We start from the raw sequence: 22,831 nt of genomic DNA, 5'->3' as shown, positions 1-22,831 counted from the left end.
TATATGCCAATAATGAACTAACAGAAAAGTAAATTAAGAAAACAATCTCATTCACAATTCCTTCAAAAAAAATAAAATACTGTCCTGGCTGGTATGGCTCAATGGATTGAGTACTGGCCTGTGAACCAAAGGGTCACCAGTTCAGTTCCCAGTCTAGAGCACATGCCTGGGTTGTCAGCCAGGTCTCCAATAAGGCAGCCACACATTGATGTTTTTCTCCCTCTCTTTCTCCCTTTCTTCCTCTCTCTAAAAATAAATAAATAAAATCTTTTAAAAAATAAAATAAGATACCTAGGAATAAATCTAACCAAGGATATAAACGACCTGTACTCAGAAAATTATGAGACACTAAAGAAATAGATAACAATAGATACTGAAAAAGATATCAATAAGCCCTGGCTAGTATGGCTCAGTGGATTGAAGGCTGGACTGGGAAGCAAAGGGTCGCTGGTTCGATTCCCAGTCAGGGCACATACCTGAGTTGTAGGGTAGGTCCCCAGAAGAGGGTACGCAAAAGGCAACCACACATTGATGTTTCTCTGCCTTTCTTTCTCCCTCCCTTCCCCTCTCTCTAAAAATAAATAAATATAATCTTTAAAAAGAAAATATACCAATAAGTAGAAGCACATACCATGTTCAGGGATAGGAAGAATTAACATCATTAAAATATCCATGCTACCCTAAGCAATCTATAGATTCCATGCAATTCTTATCAAGATTCCAATGATGTATTTCACAGAACTAAAAAAAAATATTTCAAAAGTATATATGGAACCACAAAAGGCCCCGAATAACAACAGTGATCCTGAGAAAGAAGGACAAAGTTGGAGGAATCATGCTACCTAATATCAAACTATACTATAAGGTCATAGTAATCAAAACAGCATGGTATGGCATAAAAACAGACACATAGGTCAATGGAACAGAATAGACAGCCCAGCAATAAACCCACACTTTTATAGTCAATTAATACTAGACAGAGGAAGCAAGCACATAACAGTGGGCTAAAGAGGGTTTATTCGATACATGGTGTTGGGAAAACTGGACAGACACATGCAGAAAAATGAAACTAGACCACCTTCTTACACCACACACAAGAATAAATTCAAAATGGATTAAAGACTTAAATGTTAGATCTAAAACCATAAAAATCCTAAAAGAAAAAACATAAGCAATAAAATCTCAGACACTACTCATGACAATATTTTAACTGATATATCTCCCCAAACAAGGGAAACAAAAGAAAAAATAAGCAAAAGGGACTACATCAAACTAAAAAAAATTTGCACATCAAAGGAAATCATCAACAAAATAAAATGACAAGGCACAGAATGAGAGAAAATATTTGCTAACACATCTGGTAAGGGGTTAATATCAAAATTTATAAAGAATTTACAAAACTCAACACCAAGAATATCCTTTCAGTTGACTTTTTTGTGTGCCATGTTTATGTAAACAATTTTTAAATATCATGGTGATCAAAAATTTAAAAACAAATATTTTAAATATAACTTGAGCAACATATTGAATACCTTAGAGAAAGGGCTATGTAAAAACACAAATCAGCATTACTATTGTATTATTGAGCAAAAAACAGTACTTTTCAAAAAAGACAAAAAAATCTGAAATAAAACAAAATCCATCTTTGGCTCCTTTAGGCTACTGAAAGGAAATGCATTCTTCCGCCCCATCCTCACCCCCCAGACCCCGGCTCCACCAGATTGTCAACTGCCTCCCAGGCGCCCTCGAGAGCCCATGTCCCCGAGGCCTTGAACAGCCTCCTCCAAGACCCAGTCGTCTGAGAACTCGCTTCCGTTTGCTGAAGCTGTTTTCCAGCACTCCACATTCCCACTTTTAGTTTCAATTCCCTCCAAGAACTTCTAAAATTCATTTCTCGCCATTTTGGAGAAATGCCACCTTCAAGAAATACAGTTAAATAGTGATAAATTCCTGTGTAACCACTTACTAAATATTAATTTTGAAGCATGTTATTGCAACCTTGCAGAATTTTTAAGAAGATTAAATGGCGATAATATTCACAAAGTCCCTGATAAATACTGTTCATAGGGAATGCAAAAGAAATGGTAGCTATTTTTAAAAAGACAGAGAAAAAGTACTTGCAGTATTTGCTGAAAGAGAAAGAAAAAGATCACTTGCTTGGCATGTCTTCTGCTAAAATTCGGAGGCGCCTAAATTAAGAACATCTCTTCAAATATTTAAAGGAGGGAAAACCTAGCAGGTTTCTGACAAAGACATGAACTACCTTCCAGTATTATTGCACTGATTAGCATGACCACGCTATGAATCTAGAAAGGATTACAGGGTTTTATTTCAGTCTTTTCTCACAATTACAGCACTTTCTATTATCAAGGAGAACTATCCCAACTCCACAATTTTTTTTATTTTAAAAGTGAATTAAAAAGAGACATCTTCTAAATGTTCCTTCCCTGGTAAATAGTATGAAAAAAAACCCTCTAAGACTCTATGTAAGGTTTAGGGGCATGCTTACCCACTATTGTATCAAAAGAAAAAATGCCCTGACAATTACAGAGCTACAAAGTCAGACAAGTGGAATACACGACTAGAAAACCACCATCTGGATACCTAACCTACCCTCCAGAAGCCTTTCTACCGAAGTCTCCATTTACACTGTGGTCCCCTGCAGAAGCCAAGAACCAAATCCAGAGCCATTCCTGCATACCACCAGCTCCCCACTCGCACTGGGGCCCCCTAGAGTCTCAGAGCCGCTGACCATTATTCATGCATGTTAACAACATAATGCACAGAATTTTATTTTTTTACAGAATTTGAAAATTTTCTGTGCCCAATATTCTGCCAGACTGAGTTTTTAACCTCTTTGTACTCGTGTGACCTAATATGGGCTAGAATGATCTGCTCTCTGATTTCTTATCTCATAAAATTATTGGGACACGAATACATTAACATCTAACACACTGTGAGCTCCTTGGAGAAAAATGCTATTTAAAAATAAATGCTTCATATTTTTTCACTAGTAAAATGAATTGCTCCTTTTCCCCCCTCAGTGCTGTCCTAAGCAATTTGAGATTTTATCACAGTTTTCAGTCAAAAAAAAAATCAGTACTGTTTAGATCTTAAAAAGTAACTACTTTTATTTAAAATAAAAATAACTTTGTTTTCCAGTTATACAATTAATATAAGCCATAAAAAATCAAGCACTACTGGAAGATGTTAAGAGAAGGATAGTCATCAGTAACCTGAATATCCAAACCAAACACTATGAACATTAAGACAAAGTCCCGTGCATATACATACCTACTTAAAGGATACGTGCATTTTAAAGAAATAGACCATATTCTCTATAGTGATATTTTAACCTAACATGTGTTAGCTCTCTCGAACAGCTTGTATTATATTCCATTTCATGGTTTATCCACAATTAACTGGTCACCTAAAATTAAAGAGTTATGGTTTTCCCAGTTATTCATTGTGCTACATGAATCCCTTTACATTCTAGCTTTACATTCTCATTCCATTATTTTTAAGAAAAGGATTATTAACCAAATGATATGGATACTCAAAATTATGAAACATATTGCCCGATTACCTCTGGAAAAGTAGAATCAATTCTCAAATCCTGCAGTAGATGAAAATGCCCCATTTCCCTACAATTCACTGATTATTGCTTATCTTCTCTCATCTTTGTCAACTGGATAAAACAAAAATTGTATCTCGCTGTTTTGATTGTGTTTCATTACTTCATTATTAGTAAAATAATCATTTGAGGTATGTATAGAGCATTGGTATTTCCTTTGTGAAATACCTTTTCCTAATATTTGGCCATGTTTTGTTTTATAGTTTTGTAATCTCTTTTTGCTATTGCTTTGTAGGAGCTCTTTACCCAATGAAGACGATGCATCTTTGTCTGCACATATGCCATAAATAATAATGACCAGTTTGTTATTTGTCTTTCAACTTTTTTGACACATTTTTAATAAAATGACTTTAAGTCTTCATTTAGTCCATCCTTCATCTTTACGTTCACGGTGCTTCGGTCACACTGAGAAGGGCATTCCTGCTTCAGTGTCACAAAATTATGTTCTGCGCTACCTAGAAGTGTTAGGAATTTTTAAATATTTAATCAATCTTAAATTTATTTTTGGTATGTAACATAAAGGAGAAATTCAGCTTTCTTTTTTCTAAATTGCTAGTCATCAGTGGTCCCAATACTGTATATTGAAGAATCCATCCTTTCCTCTCTCACTGAAATTCCATCTTTACTATAAGATAAATCACATATCTTTCTAAATCCTTTATTCTAAAACACTGATTTACACGTGTATTTCTACAACATTGCCAAACTTTAAATTAGGTAAATTTGCACTGTGTTTTCATATGCACAATAATGTAAAATACCAAAGAAGACGGCACACGCCAAAAATATTTCCTATCTTGTGCTAATTTCTAAATCAAAGATATTGAAAGTCTCAAAAATAAAACAGATGGTATTATACTAACAATAAAAACTGATACAAGTATTATTTACAGCATACATAGTGCTTTCTTTCACATTGTCTAATACTATGTTCATCACACTACAACGCAGTTATTACTTCCTTTTCAATTATAATACACAGTTAGCATCTGCTCAAAGTCTTGCCTGTGTTCACAGAGCTAGTAATTGGCAATAGTAAAACCTTTGAACTTCATATTACATGATCCTTCCATGACCCCACTATGTTAAAAATAGAGCAATTAGCCATAAAAGTCCCAATTTCTCATTTTTTAATCAAACTACCTTACCAAGTGTTGGGGGGAATATATATATATATATATACACACACATATACATATATGTACACATAGGACTGTACACATATATATGCATTATATACCAAAGACATACACAAAGTCATACATGGGCTTTTATATGACTGAAGAGAAACTTTCTTTCTTTAACTTATTCCTTTATTTTTTTATCTTTATTGAATTTTTTCCATTACCATTTAGTCCTCTTATACTCCCCTCCCCCCAGCAATCACCACACTGTTGTCCATGTCTATGAGTCCTTTTTTCCTTTTTGCTTATTTTTGCTCTATTTTTAAATCCAAACTTACATTCCTGAAGCTTTACTAATTTCACCAATATTATGGACCCTAACTACATAAGAAAATCGTAACACTGAAACTGAAAAACTAAAAAACTGGATTATATTTTCAAAGAGACAGTTACTTTTGGCTTCCCAAGTACAGGTAAAAAGTGAAAATATTCTCTATTTTCATAAGAATATTTCCTTAAGTAATAATTGACTACTAACCCAAAAGAGATCAGTTTTGGACGCACTGCAAAACAGGTTCTGCCATCGGGCAGCTAGGAAGGATCCAGAAGCAGGAGAGCATAGCTGTGTGCATTACGAGTCCGGGTCGCCCCCAGGACCCACTCCTGCAGAGACAGGGTCTCACCCCACCATCACACATTAAAACTTATCAGGCAGAGGTTTCTACGGGAGACCATGCGACACCAACAACCACACAGAGTACTGTCATGGAGCACAACCAGGAGAAAAAAAAATTTTTTTCAAAGAACAGCAGAAAGACAAAGAAGAAGAAAGAAAAAACGAGTTTAAAAAAAGCAAAAATACAAAGAAAGAAAAAAAATAGCAGAAGGAATCTTACCAAAACATTTCTCCAAATTCAAGCCACAGTGTTAGCCAAAACTCCTGATTCACACGAGGTTACTGTAATGGTATACAATAACCACTGATTTCCCATCCTTTAAGGATTTATACACATCATATTGTATATGGTACACACAGTAAACTATACGGGAAGTATTAACTCATCTGTTTATGCTGTCAAACAAAGACCATGGTGCTAAAGAAGTACAAATGAAGCTATTATATCCCAAATATGTAGTTGCATTATGACAGCGAAATATGGATCAACAAAGCACTCAAAAGAATCACTTTTTTAAAAAAAAATTAATTTCAGTAAGGAAAGGGATAACTTTGGAGAAAGAGGATATGGCTTTGGAAGAGACCTGGCATGATGGGGATTCTTTGACTGGAGGTCAGGGGCTGACTGGAACGAGACTCTGCCCACAGCGAAAACAGAAGCAGAGATCTGCTGTGGTGCTTGCAGAGCACCTGCTGACCCAAGGTACCAGAGTGACATGTTTCACGAAACACAGGCACAGCCAGCACCTCATCTGGGGTAAAGGACGTCATCCTATACTTCTCCCTAGGTGGCTTGATGGCATCTCTCTCCAGGCATGATGAATCAATAGCAGACATAACCTCAAGCTACAGAACCCAACGAATGAAATATGTATACCTATCCCTAGTTAGAAGTAAGCCAAAAGGACCTTATGTTTCAAAATAATTTGTTTGCCACAACAGCAAATATAAATACATAAAAATAAGATTGGGGTCATATTCTATACAGCAATGAATCATGCAAAAATGATTCTATGAGACTCATTTAAATTTCTTCCTATAACATTCAAAGAAATTTAAACAGTGAAAGTATATCTCAAAAATACAAAACACACAAAAAGTTAAAATAAAATGCTTTATAGGTGATACATCTAAAAACATGCAACACTTCTAAATAATAAAGGTAAATATAAATAATGTTTTCTTTTCTAGTATATCAAGAAATAAAAAACTATCTAAAGGTTTCATTTGGTTTCCAAAATTAAGGATTTTCCCATATCTTTTTGGTTAGAGAATGAACAAATTCAGGAAGACTGATTCTCTACTCCTTGAAAATTTACAATGAATAAAACCATAATTTGTTTTTTAAATTAGTTTAAAGTTGAGATTAATGGTTCTACAAACCATGAATATACGTTAAGATATACATATATAGTATCCGTATACTATATAAACACATATCAGATTCCTGTAGCTATAAAATATTTCAACTAAGTTATTCTTTCTATTATCAGGGAACCACATTAACCTGGAAACGAATCCCTGAAATACATGGATAATTCTATGTATTGGTTCTCTCGCAGTATTAGAAACATTTTGCTTCATTCTAAACGCCCCTCAGTGTAGTTAACTTTTGGTATATGACCATGGCAATGATTTAGGAATTGATATTCTTGTATAGAATTTTCTCTCTATACCCATATTAACAAGGCCAAAAGTATTCTTTTATTTGAATCTAGAAGTATAAAAATTAAACTGATATTTAAAACAAAAAGCAAATAAACTCAAAATTAGGTCAGAAAAATCTATTTTTATATTAACGAGTTGCTGAATATATTGAATATATAAAAATAAATAAAACTGGAATGTTTTAAGATATATCTTTATATGTTTACATGATGAAAGCTTACAGTTATTATTCAAGTTATTGAATAATATATCCAAGTATATATATCCAAGTATATTGGCAGTGAGACACCATTATGATGTGGCGCCCTCTGCTGGGCTTTCTAGTCACAAACTCAACCTAATATCACAATTAGTAAAATCAAACACTTCAGGCATTCAGTGAAAAATTATTTTCAATATTTGATCACTTTAAGCCTTGGAAAAAATATTAAAATTATAACCAATACTTACTTTACTGTAACAGGAGTTTATAAATTTATCCTTGAGAGAAATATCAGTATAGATTTTCCTTTTTAAATAAAACAGTGTAATGTAAAAATTGCACTAAACAACATGTTTTAATTGGTCTTATTTTTGTCACCATGTCTATCACTTGGCATATGCAGGCTCTGAATGCCATATTTATAACAAGAAAATATATTCAGGTTTTCAAGTCCACATTTTTTACTTTTTAACAAATTACTATTTTGGTCATTTATTTTTCTGCCTCATTAGTTACATCAAAATAGTCTATTTTAAAACACCAGAATAACTCTTAATATTATCCTCATTATTAGAAAAAACTGAAAGAAGTTTAAGAGATACTCATCACCAATAATAATAAATAACTTCCATTTATTGTGTCAATTATGAGAATGTAGTGCATGTTACACAGCTTCTATACACTATATCCAGTTCCAAGAGATAAAAAAATATTGTGGCTCATGGATATGATACAAATTGTTCAAGATGAATTTCAGAAGCAAGATTCAAATGTAAGTAGGTCTCATCCCAAAGACTCAAACCTTTCTACCAAACAACAGACAGCAGTGGAAAAATACTTCTGACGTGCAATTTCTCCATCTGTCAGTGTGACAACAAGTGGCAGTTTCAGGGGGTGGGGGGGCTAGTTGATGGGAAAAAACGTGAGAGCAGTGTAAGGTACTTATTCAATACAATATACTAACTCAGACCTTTAGGAAAATATTTTTGTTTTACATAATGCTGCCAGCTAGTGGCTCTATTTCAGACTGAGTCACTGAGAACAACACTTGATTTTTACATTACTGAATCAAAATTTCCATATTTAACACTCTCAAATCGTGTTCCTAAATTATGCATGCATAAGCCTGACTTCATGGTATTTTACCTGACCCCCGAACTAAAGGACAATGTCTTCCTCAACACCATGAGCTCGGCCAGTCCTCTCCCAAAGCCCCGACAGAAATATGAGCTATGCCTGAGCAGGAAAGAATTCACAAAGTGCCAACATGTAGAAACTAAAAGATACACCTCACTGTCTGTGAAAAAGAAATCTACATTATTTTAAATACTTTAGGATTTTTAGGACACTTATAAATTTCTGAGTGACAAAATACATATTTTTCTATACAATGAAAAGTTTACCAGACTGTGGGTATAAGAACTAAGTATTGTTAGGCATTATTCTATGCTGATTTAATAAAGTAGTACTGCTAGCATAGAATATTGTTTTAGCTGAGACAATAAGTACTTACAGTTCTGAAATTTCCTTTGAGAAAAAACGTATTTGAGTACTTAAATTTTTACATTTAAAATTGGCATATCTCATTGATAAGTCATTATCTTAAGAGAAATATCCCAGATAACACATAAAAAAGTACACAGCTTCTATCACAGTATGGCGTTTATTGCAATGATATAATGATGTCTTCATCTGATTTCTTTAGTCATATGACATTATAACTATTTAAATGACTTTCTCAATGGAGAAATCACGACTTACAGGCTTACATGTAAAAACAGTATGTTCTATAATATTGTAATATTGCATGAAACGAAAGCATTCTTGGATTAAAGTACATTAGCAGCAAGGGAAGTGTGTCCTGGCCTCATTCTGTAGTGAGAAAGAAGAAGCCGGAAGCAGAAAAGAAAGCACCGAAACACAACAAAGAAGGAGATAGCCCCTCGGTTGGATTAACAGAGAAGGTCAAAATGAAAACAGCAGCAAAAGGGACCATCCTGGAGAATCCAGGGCTCCTTCTGACCTGCATTCCGTCACACACACACACACACACACACACACACACACACAACTGCCAAGTGTAAAACTGTTAATCCCACTCCAAGGGCACATTCTATATGAGGCTGACTTTGCAGCTCAGAACAGTAAGGGTTTCTATCATACACACCCATGCGTGCACACACATTAGTCAGCATAATAAATATTAGTGAGAACAAATACCAATTATACATTCATTTTTTAAAATACTAAAAATATTTCTATATAGTGATCATATAACTTACAAACATTCCCTGTATTGTCAAAGCTGGTAAGAACATCTTCAATATTCAAAGATCCACTGTTATGCCTAGAAAGGAATAAAATATTTCCTTAAATGATTCTGGAATATTAAGACTAGTTAATTTTTTTAAAAGCTGAGACTGCACTGTGATACACTCAGTATTAATAAACCCTTCCATGTTGTATTTTTTAAATATTTCTGCCCACTAGAGGGAGAAGGAAAAGAAATAACAGAATATAGTCTTTCCAATATTTAATGAAACGACATTTCCTGATGATTAATCTCCATTTTAAAGTACTAATGTTTTTATTGTTGTTTTAGTTATATAAAGGTGGGATTACTAACTTTTTTAAAGATAACAAAACCTTACACTTTGAGAATCTCAAAAGAAAAATAATCAAGCCCCAGTACATCAACAATACATATGTGCTCTAGAGCAGCCCAAAGAATTCAGAACTTCAGTCACAAAGAACTAGTCAACCTCTAGGTCTGCACATTCCATCTGCATGGTCACATCCTCGACCCATACCAGATCATGTGATTTGCCAATATTTTCTCCCATCATGTGAGTTGTCTTTTCACTTTCTTGACAGCATCCTTCGATGCACAAAAGTTTTTAATTTTGATGAAGTTCAACTTACCTATTTTTTCTTTTTTGTTTATGCTGTTGGTGTCATATTTAGCCCTGGCTTACTGTTAACCTCTAGTTTCAACCAGTACCATTTTTTTTTCCTTTTCAAATAATTATTTATCCTAGTGCTCTGCTCCTTAGTCCTTATTACTTCACAAGCCATTCTTGGGAAAAACTCGCAGGTCCTCAGCTCCTAGGTTAGGTGCTTGTGAACAAGTTGGTTGATTTTGGGAAGAAGAAACTGGCTACTGGTAACAGTTTTTCCCATTGACATATAACATTGTGAAATTTAAGGTGTATGATATTTTCATTTGATATATGAGGGGGGCCCCCAAAATGGAATTTATTTATTAAAAATTGCATATTCATTCTTACATATTTAAACTTCAGTCACCTTCAAAGTATTCTCCATTTGATGCAATACACCTAACGAGATGTTTTTTCCACTGCTCAAACCAGTTTTTGAACTTGTCAATTTTGATGCCTTTTAATGTTCCTACCATTTTTTTGTTTCATCTCTTTCATATCAGGGAGGGGGAAAAGTCACTTAGGGTGAGACCGGATGAATAGGGAGGGTGGGGCAGAGGGGTCATGCCGGTTTTGGTCAAAAACTGCTGAATACTCAACACAGTGTGGGCAGGTGTGCTCATAAATCACCCATTGTGAAATGGGCAAACATACTGAAAAAATCTTCAAAAACAAGTCACTTGAGCCGAATGCAGCCTCTCACAACAACACCAGCTGGTACACTGCTACAGATGGGTTCTTAGAACTGACCTAGCAGGGGAAGCCTGTACTGCAAGGGGCCCACTCTCCAGAAGATAATTCTGGTTTTTTGGGGGGTCCCCCCTCATATTGTAAAATGATCATTACCATAGCATTAGCTAACACCTCTATGATGTCACACAATTATCGTTTCTTTTTTGTGGTGAAAAACATCTAAATTAAAGTCTTGGGAGACAAGTTAAAGCTTAGGATTTAGGACAAAGTTAGGTTGGCAAAATATGTTGGCAAAAGTTGTAATTGTTACATATACTAACATTAATTATCAGTATAATGCTAAGACTGTCCTTGTAGGTATTACTATGTAACCATATTGTTTAGGTAGGACTTAGGTAAGCAGTTGAAAGATTAAGGATAGACAAGATCTCATAGAGCTGACACTTGAATAAAGTAGATGATTCAAAGACTAACTAAGAGTCTTTGAGTTTGGAGCAAATAAAAGTGAACTTGAAATAATCAAAGTAAATCTTTACCACACTGTGTTTGTGGCCATTTCCTATAATTAGTACTAACTGAGGTTATTCTTTCATGAGATTCCATCTTTTAGGGCTTCTAGGCTGTACAGATAATTGACTTTCATGTTTGTTAGTTACTTAGAGGTATAGGGTTAGTTTGCTGTTTCTCTACTCCTGACCTCATTTAAAAGTGTCATAGGATACATGTACAGTTTCTTGGCTTTAAGAAATAACGCTTTTAAGAAGATAAGTTTTGCATCAGTGATAACTGTGAAAGTCACATTTTTTATTTTGAATACTGCTTTCAACTTTTAAACATGTGGTTCACTTCAGCTATCTCACTTTCTGCTTTTTAGATATATTTACCTTTTTACAACATATATGCACCTTTTTTCTACTCTTGTCTCAGATTCAGATTTCATTTTAAAGGTTTCTTGTGTTTTGATTTGGAGGAGAGAGGGAGTAGGGGGAGAGAGAGGAGAGGGGAAGAGAGGAAAGGAGAACAAATATGAGACAATGTCCTTATTAAAACTAGGTTATCTAAGCAATAAAACAATTTCACTTTTAGGAATTTATCCTAAGGAAATCATAAGAAATGGGTTCACTGATGCTTCTATAAGATGTTCACAGCAGCAACATGCAGAACAGCACAAAACTGAGTATAATGTAAAAATCCAACATAAAGCGTTGGTTCAGTATATCACGGTGCAGTCATTGGACTACTTGGCAGCCATTAAAATCGTATTGGGGAAGAATACTTAATGATGTGGGAAACTGTTTGTAATACATTAAATGAAAAAACACGAGGTGCAAAAGAGCATGGACAATGCTTTCAGTTATTTAATGACAGGCATACAAGCACAGCATAAAATCTGAAGGCTCTGAAGTATTAACTATGGTTAGCTCTGCATGACAGGATTATGAGAAGTTTTTCTTGAAGGAACCATATGTTGCTTTCACATTTAGAAAAAGGTTTTTTGAGTATTATGCTGTATTGCTGATCATTTTAATAGCTTCATCTTGTAGCTGAGATGCTCAATACTTTGTTCCCTTTTTCTCTCGTCTCACATGTAGTTTGCCACGTTAGCAGGCATAACCTCACCTACGCCTAGAATCCTGCATGCGTAGAGAAGATACAGAGTCATTGTGTGATGGTGCTAAAAGTCTGATCTGTGTTTGAAATGGGGTTCTGGGAACTCTTCTGCAAGGGCTGGCTCAGAGGGCAGAAACACGGTGTGCGCGGGCGGTTCCATGCGGAGGGAGGTGGTTCAGGGCAGGCTTCTGCCTGGCGGGTGTGAGAGGCCCCTATGTAATAAGGGCTGCCATGCTATATTTTGTTTTTTATTTAACATGTGCCCAGTTAGCCACCAGCAGCCCCTTTTAGTAGGAATCGTCTTTCTCACGATTCACACTATACATTTTAAATATGAGTTCAGTGGTCACATCTGCCTCAGATGACAGCCTTGCCAGGCTTCTCGTGGGTGTCTACGATACCCACGCATTAAGGGTAACCTGCCATCCGTCTGATATCATAAGCGTGCCATTCCCATCACTGGTTCTTATTTACTGAGCACTCCCAGAACACTTACTAAATTCAGTGGGTTGAGGGTTTGTCTAAGTTTTCCCTTTCCCTAGAGACGCAATACATGCTCGCGCTGCAGTGCATTTGTCCGATTGTACTCGAAAGATGCACCACAAAGACAAAGTCATTCTTGACTTCTTGCCCATTCTACGCTCCCAGGACAAGCCAAAGTCAAGAGGCTTCTAATTCAGCAATTACCATAGCAACAGTAGTCTTATTCAAAGAAAGGAGGACAGTTCAAGCCTCTCAGCTTTTTCTATACCTAACCCATGTACACATTTATAAATGAATAATCCCGGCAATTCTATGGTTCCAAATATAATTGACGTATTTCAACCTTCCAGAATATGTAAATTGCTTCTGCACTGAAAATAAGTTGAAATATGGGGGGTGGGGAACAATTTGTAGTATTCTATAGAGTAAATGCTATACAATGATAGACTGGGAGAAGGAATTTTTAATGGAAGATTTTCAGTACAAACATCTTCTAGGACATACTAGTTTTTTAGACATGCATCTATCTAATAGCAAGTTTGAAGCAATAAAGCACCAGAAAAACGGGAAGACTTTGACAAGGAATAAGTACAAGCCACGCCCTAGATTTTGATTTCCTAGTTCTCTACAGTCACTTCGAAACAGAGAGTCAACCACCCTCAGATATACAGAAAATCAGTGATCTTGGGGATTTCATGACCTAACATTTACTTTGTCCAGACTTTTGCTTCTGATGAAAAGTCACCAAGGGAAATTCTTTATTCCTTCATTTTAAGCATCATCATGGAAAGCTGACAGAAAATAATGGTCAATGTTTTAATAGGCACCACTGCTTATGTACCTTTTAATAATAGAAAAAGATACAACTATGTACTTTGAATTCACAAATATCTAAATATTTACTCAATTAGGGCATTGATTTTAAGTCTAATAAAACTTTAAAGGAGCAGAAAGCAATATACAGGGAAATTTTAAGAAGGCAAGACTAATAAAAGTATTGGTAAGTATTAATCACCATATACACATCATCTCCGTTGAACTGTGGCAGATGCTCTTAGGACACAGGTGGCAAACACAAGGCCCGCGGGCTGATTCCGGCCCTCCACCTTGTTTTATCCAGCCCGGCACCTTGTTCCTACCCAGTGACAGCGCTGAGCTCTCACTTAACTGTTAGGGAATGGCTACATTTATACAGTGCTAAAGTTACATTCGGCCCTTTGAAGGCAACAGCGAGGCTGATGTGGCCCCCGGTGAAAATGAGTTTGACACCGCTGTCTTAGGTGACAAGAGCCGAGACAGTGAAAAGGAGGTTTACATTTCTGATCTGTGAGGAACAAAACATCCCGAATGCTCAGCCCTTTATTAGAACCGGGAGCAGATCCACCTTGCAGCATGTGCTGACCACCATTCCTCCCCGCAGAGGCCGGGTGGCTTTCTCAGTGGCCTCTGACGATTCTGCCTTGCACCTTCTCACTCCTGTGTATTTTCTGGTGCCTCTGCCCTCATCAGGAATGATTTCTCCCTTTCTCCTAGAACTTCTAAACACTTTAGATCCAGTTTAAAATGCTGCTCCTCAAGGCCTTCCAAAAATCACTCCTAACTCTAAACTCTTAATATGTGTGAAGCGTTCCACTCATTTGGTTAATTAGGTTTGCACTGCCTGTGGATAGTTCTTAGAATAGATGGTTAGCTTTCCTTATTTATTTTATTATTTAACTTTTCACATATTTAAGCTCCTTGAGGACAGTATATCTTATATTTCTCTTTGTTTACCTACATAGACAGCACTATTAAATATTTATTGATTTGAATTTATTTAAAACCATTCATTCCATAGTGTTGATTTAACAAACTTAAAAGACACAGAGGAAGATGATGGCGCTGCATTTCAAAACTGCTTTCTAAACCACTGCTTCTGGCGAGTGCAAGTGATTTTCTGCAAACTCGTCACTGCTTGGAGGCCTTTTAGACCTTGCTTTCCCCCAGTTGCTGCAATCTGGGATCAAATAGACTCTTGTAAAAACTCTCTAAAAAATATAAATATAAAAACAAACCTTTTCACAATTTTAAATAACACAATTCAAATAATACTGAAGACAACAGACAAATGTAGCTAGCCCCGACCAGTGTAGTTCAGTTGGATGGATGTCCTCTTATGAAGGAAAAGGTTGCCAGTTCAATTCCCGGTCAGGGCACATGCCTGGGTTGCAGGTTCGGTCCCTGGTTGGGGTGTCATATACGAGAGGCAACCGATTGATGTTTCTCTCTCACATTGATGTTTCTCTCCCTCTTTTTCACCCACCATCCCCTCTCTCTAACAATAAATAAACAAAATCTGTTTTAAAAATAGTTAAAGGTTTCTAAAGAAATGTTATGGAAACATGTTGAGAAGAGTTGATGTGAGATATCAAAGGAACAGGAGTGGAGGTCGGGTTTAGAAGATAACAGGAAACAAGGAAAAGCTGTAACCATAAGAAACCAACACAAATGAAACTGGCAATGGAATGGAATGAATTAGCCTTGGCAGAAATCCTCCCCTGCCTAAGCAGTTTCAGTAATGTTTGCAACCTCCCACACAGTAACGGAATCATGGAGCGAGAAATGGAATGCTCAGGACAGTCAAGGTGGACATGGGCCGTGCCAGGCCTCAGTCCATCTGCAGAATGAATACATGGACGTGTGCCTGCCTCACAAGAGGCAGGATGTGTGGAAGTGAAGTTGGGTGAAAGTGCATGGTACTCCTTGTACTCCTTCTGTAAATTCTTGAGAATCTGTAATTATTTCAAAATAAAGATGTTTAAAAGTACAGGCTGTGGACCTAGACCACCGGGGTTTGAACAGAGGCACAAGCCATTATTAGCTGTGTGTGACCTCAGTTGAGCTGTTTGCCTCTCTGGGCCTCGGTTTCCTCTTCTGTAAAGTGAGGATAATAACAGCATTCACCTTATAAGGTGTTGAGCAGATTAAAATAAACTAATTCATGTAAACCATTCACAACAGTGCGTGTCACACAGTAGGTACTCAATAAATAGTCAGCCATTATTAATGTTGTTACGATTTTTTTAAATGTACCCTAAGATCGTGTTTAGCTCTAGAATTCTGTATGTTTTAAGCTATTTGGGAAAATTTTTAGCAGTCACCTGTCTTCTCTCCATAAACGGATTAATGTCTTATTATATAGACACGCCTACGTTTATTCTTTCAAAAATGGATAAACCATAAACAACTCACTGCAGAGGAGTCTCAGTGTACACTGCAGCCGGGCTTCCGGGTACACCCAGGTCATCTCTGTCCATGAGATGGAGAACCATGTCTTGTTTTGAAAGTTCTCAAGGACAACAGATTCCACGTGCTCTGCAGCAATGCTCACCAGGGCCTTGAAGATATCAGGAAATTATTCTTGGCCCAGTTCACACTTATCCCCTCTTGTGACCAGTGGACGTAGAAGATACATTTTAGAACTTTGTACGTGAAGACCCCTGCTAGATCTCTCTGTTTTCCTTCTCTTTAATTCCCTTACACGTACTATCTTCCAATAGTTTAATTATCTTTATTTCTACTTCCCAGAGTTATTATAAGGATTCCATTAATTAGAATACATCAAAGCATCTAATTCTGTACCTGGCTCAGACTAAGTACCTAATGAATTTTTCCTTCTTTCTTAACCAGGAACTAAACTAATTATCTCCATTACAATATGAGGCAGTTGAGGCATTCTAAATGGAATCTCAGAAAGAATACACAAGCAAGCTAAGAAGTCCAAAAGTTTTTTATCTTTCATTTGAAATGTTCAATAAAGCAGTATTATGAAACCAAATCCTATTTTTTCTTCCCTGCTCTCCCTACTCAATTTGTATTCAAATCCCAAAGTTTAGCTATTCTGGTGTCTTTTAAAGCTAAGATATTTTAAACAAAAGTAGTTGAAGAAATATATACTATAAATAGACATCCTTTGGGAGAACATTTTTTCTAAAATTATTCCTAGCCTTTTCTAAACCTTATTCAGTCACATTGCCACTTAAAATGTTTTTTGCTCTTCTTACAGTTACTGTAAATGTGCTCCTCCCAAAATATGAAATCTTGTCAAAAAAAAAAAAAGGTAGATTTCATGATATCAAACACCTACAGTAACACCACAACACGAGAGACTGTAGCTGTAGGGAAGAGTGATTCAGTGAAGCTGGTGTCTTGTCACTTCAGTTTGCGACTCCTTTGTCTGTTTTCTAGTGATTTTTAAAGAACAGTCTGCAGGCTTCTCACAATATCGGTGTTTTCAGCTAAATTTTCTCCTCCTATTCTTAAGATTCTTTTAACTGAAAGTGACAAAACATGAATGGGATAAATACCAAAGCTTGATTTTTTAGAAAACTACTACTTCAAGGGTAGTTTAGAAAAATCCTGTTTTCACTTTCAGCCAGCCTTCCTTGCCTCACAAAGAACTTGGCTTTTTGTCATAACCAAACGCTATGAGAGAATGGTTAAATGAACCCTTTGATTTGCAACACAGTTTATCCTCAACTGCCACCACATTTCTAAGAGTTTTTTTTCTTTAGTTCTGAGAATACAACGAGACCCAGTTAAAGCAGCAGGAATTCCTAACACAAAGTTACAAAACCTAAATTCTGATAAAGATTGCCTGCAAATGCAACAGAATGAACAATGAGGTTATTATTGTTTCTCTAAGAGAAAAATGCTTTTTTAAAAAATATTTAACGACAGTGATTTTTACCTTAAGGAAATACTGTGTTCTGGGTAGAAGACACTTGTGTACTGGACCCATGCACCAAATTCCTCTTCGGCTTCCCTTTTCGTGTCGTCTGTTACTGAAAACAGATTGAATGATTCAAATCTTCTTACAGATACATGTCGCAGACAATCATCCAGGTGTTTCTGCTTCAGAACCTTTGAAATAAAACCAAATATTGTGGTCACATTATACACACATAAGTGTTCAAAGTTTAAGTGGTAAGGGGACTTTTATTTCCAATAATAGACTATTAGAAAATTCAGAGCAACTTTTTACTGAAGACAACTAGAAAAGATAAACAATTTTAAAACATTACTTGAAGGTATCAGAGAGCAAAGAAGACCATGAAGATACACCAGTCTAATACCTTTAAAAGGAGTTAAATGTACAGAGGTGAGCCTGTCCACTTTTATTGCAGGACATTTGTCAATTCCAAAAGGAAGAGCTGAGCAGAGGGCACACCTGTGACAGCTTGCAGAGGGAGGAGTACAGACTGAATTCTGAAGCTTACAACATAAGCAGAAGCATCTGAGCCCGTCCCTGTGCATGGGGGTGTATGTGCGTGCTTGTATTGTAAGGTAAATGAGTAACTTTGTTGATATCATTGAAACTGGGTTTTTAAGTATGGGAGAAAGGAGATACAGCTATAAGATTAATGAGGATAAGTAAAACCCTGTGCCTCTGAATCTGAATAAAGTATAACAGAAACTAATGATTTCATTTTCTAAAAATATGTTCATTGATTTTAGAGAGAGAGGAAGGAAAAGAGAGAAACAAACATTGATGCAAGAGAGAAACATTGACTGGTTGCCTCCCATATGCACCCTGACCAGGGATCAAACCTGCAACCTGGGTATGTGCCCTTACTGGGAATAGAGCCTTCAACCAACTGAGCCACACCAACCGAGCCACACCAACCAGGACTGATTTCATTTTTTAAAAACCTATACATATCTTTCCTACACCTGATCATTGAAAAAGTCTAGAAACAGTGACCAACTAGAAGCAATAAACACAAGGTTCTGTCTCTAAACACTATTTTCAATTAAAACAGAGTAAGGTCCCTTAGGGAAAATGTTAGATAGGACAAGGGTCTCAAGGTCAGGGTGGTTCTTACTAAATAATGTTCTTGTTTAATGTTAAAATGTAACAGTATTTTTCAGGCTCAGTTGTTAACTTGATGAGCTGGACTACAACCCAAGGATAAGTTTAGCCAAATGCAAAGAAAAAAAACCAACATGTAATTAGCCAGATAGTCCCTGTAAGCAATAGCTAAGCCTCTCTTCACAGACACAGAGCTCGGATGTGAACCCCTCATCTTCTTTACTTGCCGCAAGAAATAAAACTCCCTAACAAGAACATCTAGTTCTTGAAGAGAGTACCGCAAGGGGCAAACCCATCGGGTTGGGTGTAAGATGGCAGGAACTGTAGGGATATACGATGAGCCTGAAACATCCTACACAAGTAAACAAGAAAGCCACACAAAATTAAGGGGAATATTAATAATATTCTGGAGCCAATTTGAATAAGGGCCATTGGCCAAAGACGGGCCAGGGTGAGTATTAACAACAGTAACAAACGCATTAGAATTGAAGCACATTAGTTCATAAAGGTATTTTTCCAAATGCCTTGATGATGACCATGGAAGGGTGCTAGAGAACCAACATATCACTTTGAAAATCAGTCCTGGAGAGAATCGAGTACTTCTCTGTCTTTCCTATATGAACTGCCACTGAGAGTCCAAAGAGAAGATCAAGGGACATTTCCAAGTAATAAATGAAGAAGGAATTACAGAATTAGAATATCACCATATTCAACCCTCTCATGAACTCTTGAACCTAGGCAACCGCCATCAGGAAGAGAAATAACCAGACATCCCTGTGATTACTGATGAAAGTACACAACACCATCACCTTGATCAACCAAACCAAAAAAAACATCAGATCTGAATCTGAGTTTCTATATCTTGTAGGAAATACAGGGAGGTAGGAACACATTAAGCATAATCATCAAATGCAATTCAGCAAAATTCAAATTATGGGAAACTCTACAAGACAAAAATCCCAGTTTCTTCAGTAAATTAAAGACAAGGGTTGAAAAAGAAACATACAGAAGGAACATTTAGATTAAAAAGTCAACCAATAACATATCAACCAATAACAATGTTGGAACCTTATTTTGATCCTGTTTCAAAATAATCTAATTGTAAAGAAAAATTATGAGATAAAGGGGAAATTATTAAAACCAACCAGATGTCCCATGACATCGAGGGGTTATTCTGGGTGTGATATGGCATTTTAATTATGTTTTTAAATGTCATCTTATATAAATACATACTGAAATATTTACAAAAAAAACTGCCATGATATCTGAAATTTACTGCAAAATAATTAGGGTTGGGAATATAATGAGAAAATAGAGATGAAACAAAGTTGGTCAGAAGCTAAAAATTGTTGAAGTTGATGGATACATGAGTGATGACTAAACCATTCTCTCTAATTTTGTGTATGTTTGATGTTTCCCAAAATAGAAAGTTGCTTAAAGATATAAAACAACCTAACAGTCGTAAATGAGTAAAACATAACTAAAAAAACATAAAACTACAAATATATTTAGAAAGTAAGCAATATGCTTCTAAATAACCTGCATACCAAAAAAGGGAAAGAAAGCACAATGGTAATTAGAAAGTATTTTTGAACTAAATGATAATAAAAATACATTTCAAAACATATAAAATGTAGCTAAATTCATGCTTAGAGGGAAATTTATAGAAGGGCTGAAAATCAATAAACTAAGCATCCATTGCAAATTTAGAAGAAGAAGAAAATTAAGTCTCCAAAAGAATAGAAGTTAATTAAGTAGAAAACAAACACAGCAGGGAGAATTAACAACACCAAAAATTGATTCACTGAAAAGATTAAATAAAACTACTAAATCCTCGATGAGGCTAATATGAACAAAAGAACAAAGGTATAAGTATCAACATAACATAGGAAGATTATTATACATACTATAGGCATTAAAAATAGCAAAGGGATATTACAAAAACTAACTTTGAAAATTAGAAAAAAATGAACAAATTCCTAGAAAAATACAACTACCAAAGTTGATATAAGAAGAAACAGAAAGTGTAAATAGTCTCAAACTATTCTTAAAATAGAATATATAAATAAAAATCTTACCACAAAGAAAACTCCAGGTCTAGCTTGCTCACCAGCAAATTACATCAATGGTCTAAGTAAGAATTAATGCAAATCTCACCACATTCTTCTTTAAATCCTTAAGTAACCCTGTGGTATAAAAACTTTGTGACAGAGGAAACTGATGAAAAGGGATTGAATTGTTCATTTGTTCAATCGGAGAGCTCTTAAGAGGTGAATCCAGGATTCAGATCTAGATAGTGTGACTACAGAGCATAAACTCTTAAAGCCTCTGCTTGTGGAGAATACGGAAGACAGACATCAAACATCCATTCCAACATCCTTCTAAGATACCTACCTATATTATAAAGCTATATTATAAATTAAAGACTACATTTGCCAGAATCCATGGCAGATTTGCAAATCTGTGATTTTAGTTTAGCTAGTTAGATGCACTAGCATAAAATTTGAAAAGCTAGTAGTAACTGCAACTTCTATTAGTAAGAATAGTTATAAAGACACTTTGTTCTTCTACAGCACCTTTAGCAGAGGTCGGGATGTTCACTCTAATTTAATAGAGAATGAGGGCAGGAGGAGTACCGTACCTCTGCAAACAGAGATTCAGCAGGTAAGGTGCACATCTGGAGTCTTTAGTTCTGGCAGCAGCTAGTCACCAGAGCTGCTACATAAGTGGTGTGATTCTGGAAACTGCCTCAGGTTTTTTATTTCTGATGGTTCTGAGTGTTGGTTGTTTTATATTTCACTGTAATTTTGATGTTGTGCAAAGAGGCAAGCCATGGCTGCCTGTGCTGCCATCTTGACTGGAAGTCGTCATTTGCTTTTTAGGGTTCAGAACAAATCAACCAAATCCTTTGTTACAAAATTAAAACAGGATTTGAAAATAGAAAATGAATGATTTCTAACCCTGGAGAGTAATTCAGCTTTAAAACGATCAGAGGTAGAAGAGGTTTTAAAGAAATCTAGTCCCATTTCCTTATTTACAAATGAGAAAACTGGGGTCCAAAGAGGTTGCTCATAACCATACAAATAATTAAGGGCAGATCTGGGCCTAAAATCACGTTGTTATTGAATTCTAGTCCAGGAAGCACACTGTCTGTTTCAGCACTGATGGTCTCAAACACAGAGCACCCTGCTTTCATTTAAATTGTGCTGTGAACCCTCCGGTTCCCTTTCCCATGGTGGTCGTAAGGATGGAAAAGTAACACTGCAGCTGGCCTCACAGCTCCGTAGCATGTGGGCTAGTTTCAAACAAGGTAAAAAATAATAATAACAAATAAATAAATTGTGCTGTGAACTATTCCATTAATCAGATTCTTCTGCCAAGCATTCAGACTTCTAGGCTACATGATTTGTTTGGTAGGTATCTGCAAACATGCAATGGTCACCGCTACTTTTCATCCGCCCTACATCCCTTACTCTGAGGAACTGCTCCTCCCTCATTTTGTGTAATAATGGTGGGGTTGTGCTCTTCCCTGACCTCCATGGGCTGATGATCCAGGTTAGCCAAAGTACCCCATTTTCCTGGGCACAGCAACCGGTCAACATTGGCATATCAGAGTCATTTGGAGTAAATAATTTGGGTGTTGGAGAAAAGGGTCATTTCTTCTGGGTCACTGGCTTGCTGGATGATAAACGTCTGTAATTGCCAACAGCCATCTTTGCCATCAGGTAATGAGACCCAATAAAGAGGAAATTAGAACATTATCCGCAGCCTGTATTATTACTGATCCACAGACTTCCAAACCTCGTCTGATGAAAGTGGGCCCTAGACTCAAAAGTCGGTACATTACCGTGTGGTCTGGTATCCAATAATGTATTAGGCCACCCGGGTTTTCTCTCAAAAATGTTAATTATACCTGGCTGGCATAGCTCGGTAGATTGAGCGCGGGCTGG

General features: G+C 36.2%; 1 protein-coding gene across 2 annotated transcripts in view; it reads right to left on the bottom strand.

Annotated features, from left to right (window-relative positions):
• CAMKMT (calmodulin-lysine N-methyltransferase) overlaps nucleotides 1–22,831 on the bottom strand; it is a 342,165-nt gene that overhangs the window by 316,027 nt on the left and 3,307 nt on the right. For both annotated transcript variants that reach the window (XM_028517156.2, XM_036027915.1), the window contains exons 2-3: nucleotides 17,760–17,932; nucleotides 9,587–9,651 (exon numbers count right to left, since the gene is read on the bottom strand). In XM_028517156.2, coding sequence (XP_028372957.1) covers nucleotides 9,587–9,651; nucleotides 17,760–17,932 — 238 coding nt within the window. The remainder of the gene's footprint in view (nucleotides 1–9,586; nucleotides 9,652–17,759; nucleotides 17,933–22,831) is intronic.

The sequence above is a fragment of the Phyllostomus discolor genome, chromosome 6, assembly GCF_004126475.2.
Source record: "Phyllostomus discolor isolate MPI-MPIP mPhyDis1 chromosome 6, mPhyDis1.pri.v3, whole genome shotgun sequence".
In the NCBI taxonomy this organism is placed as follows: domain Eukaryota; kingdom Metazoa; phylum Chordata; class Mammalia; order Chiroptera; family Phyllostomidae; genus Phyllostomus; species Phyllostomus discolor.
Note: the sequence above shows the minus strand (reverse complement) of the source record. Positions and strands in the feature narration are given on the sequence as shown.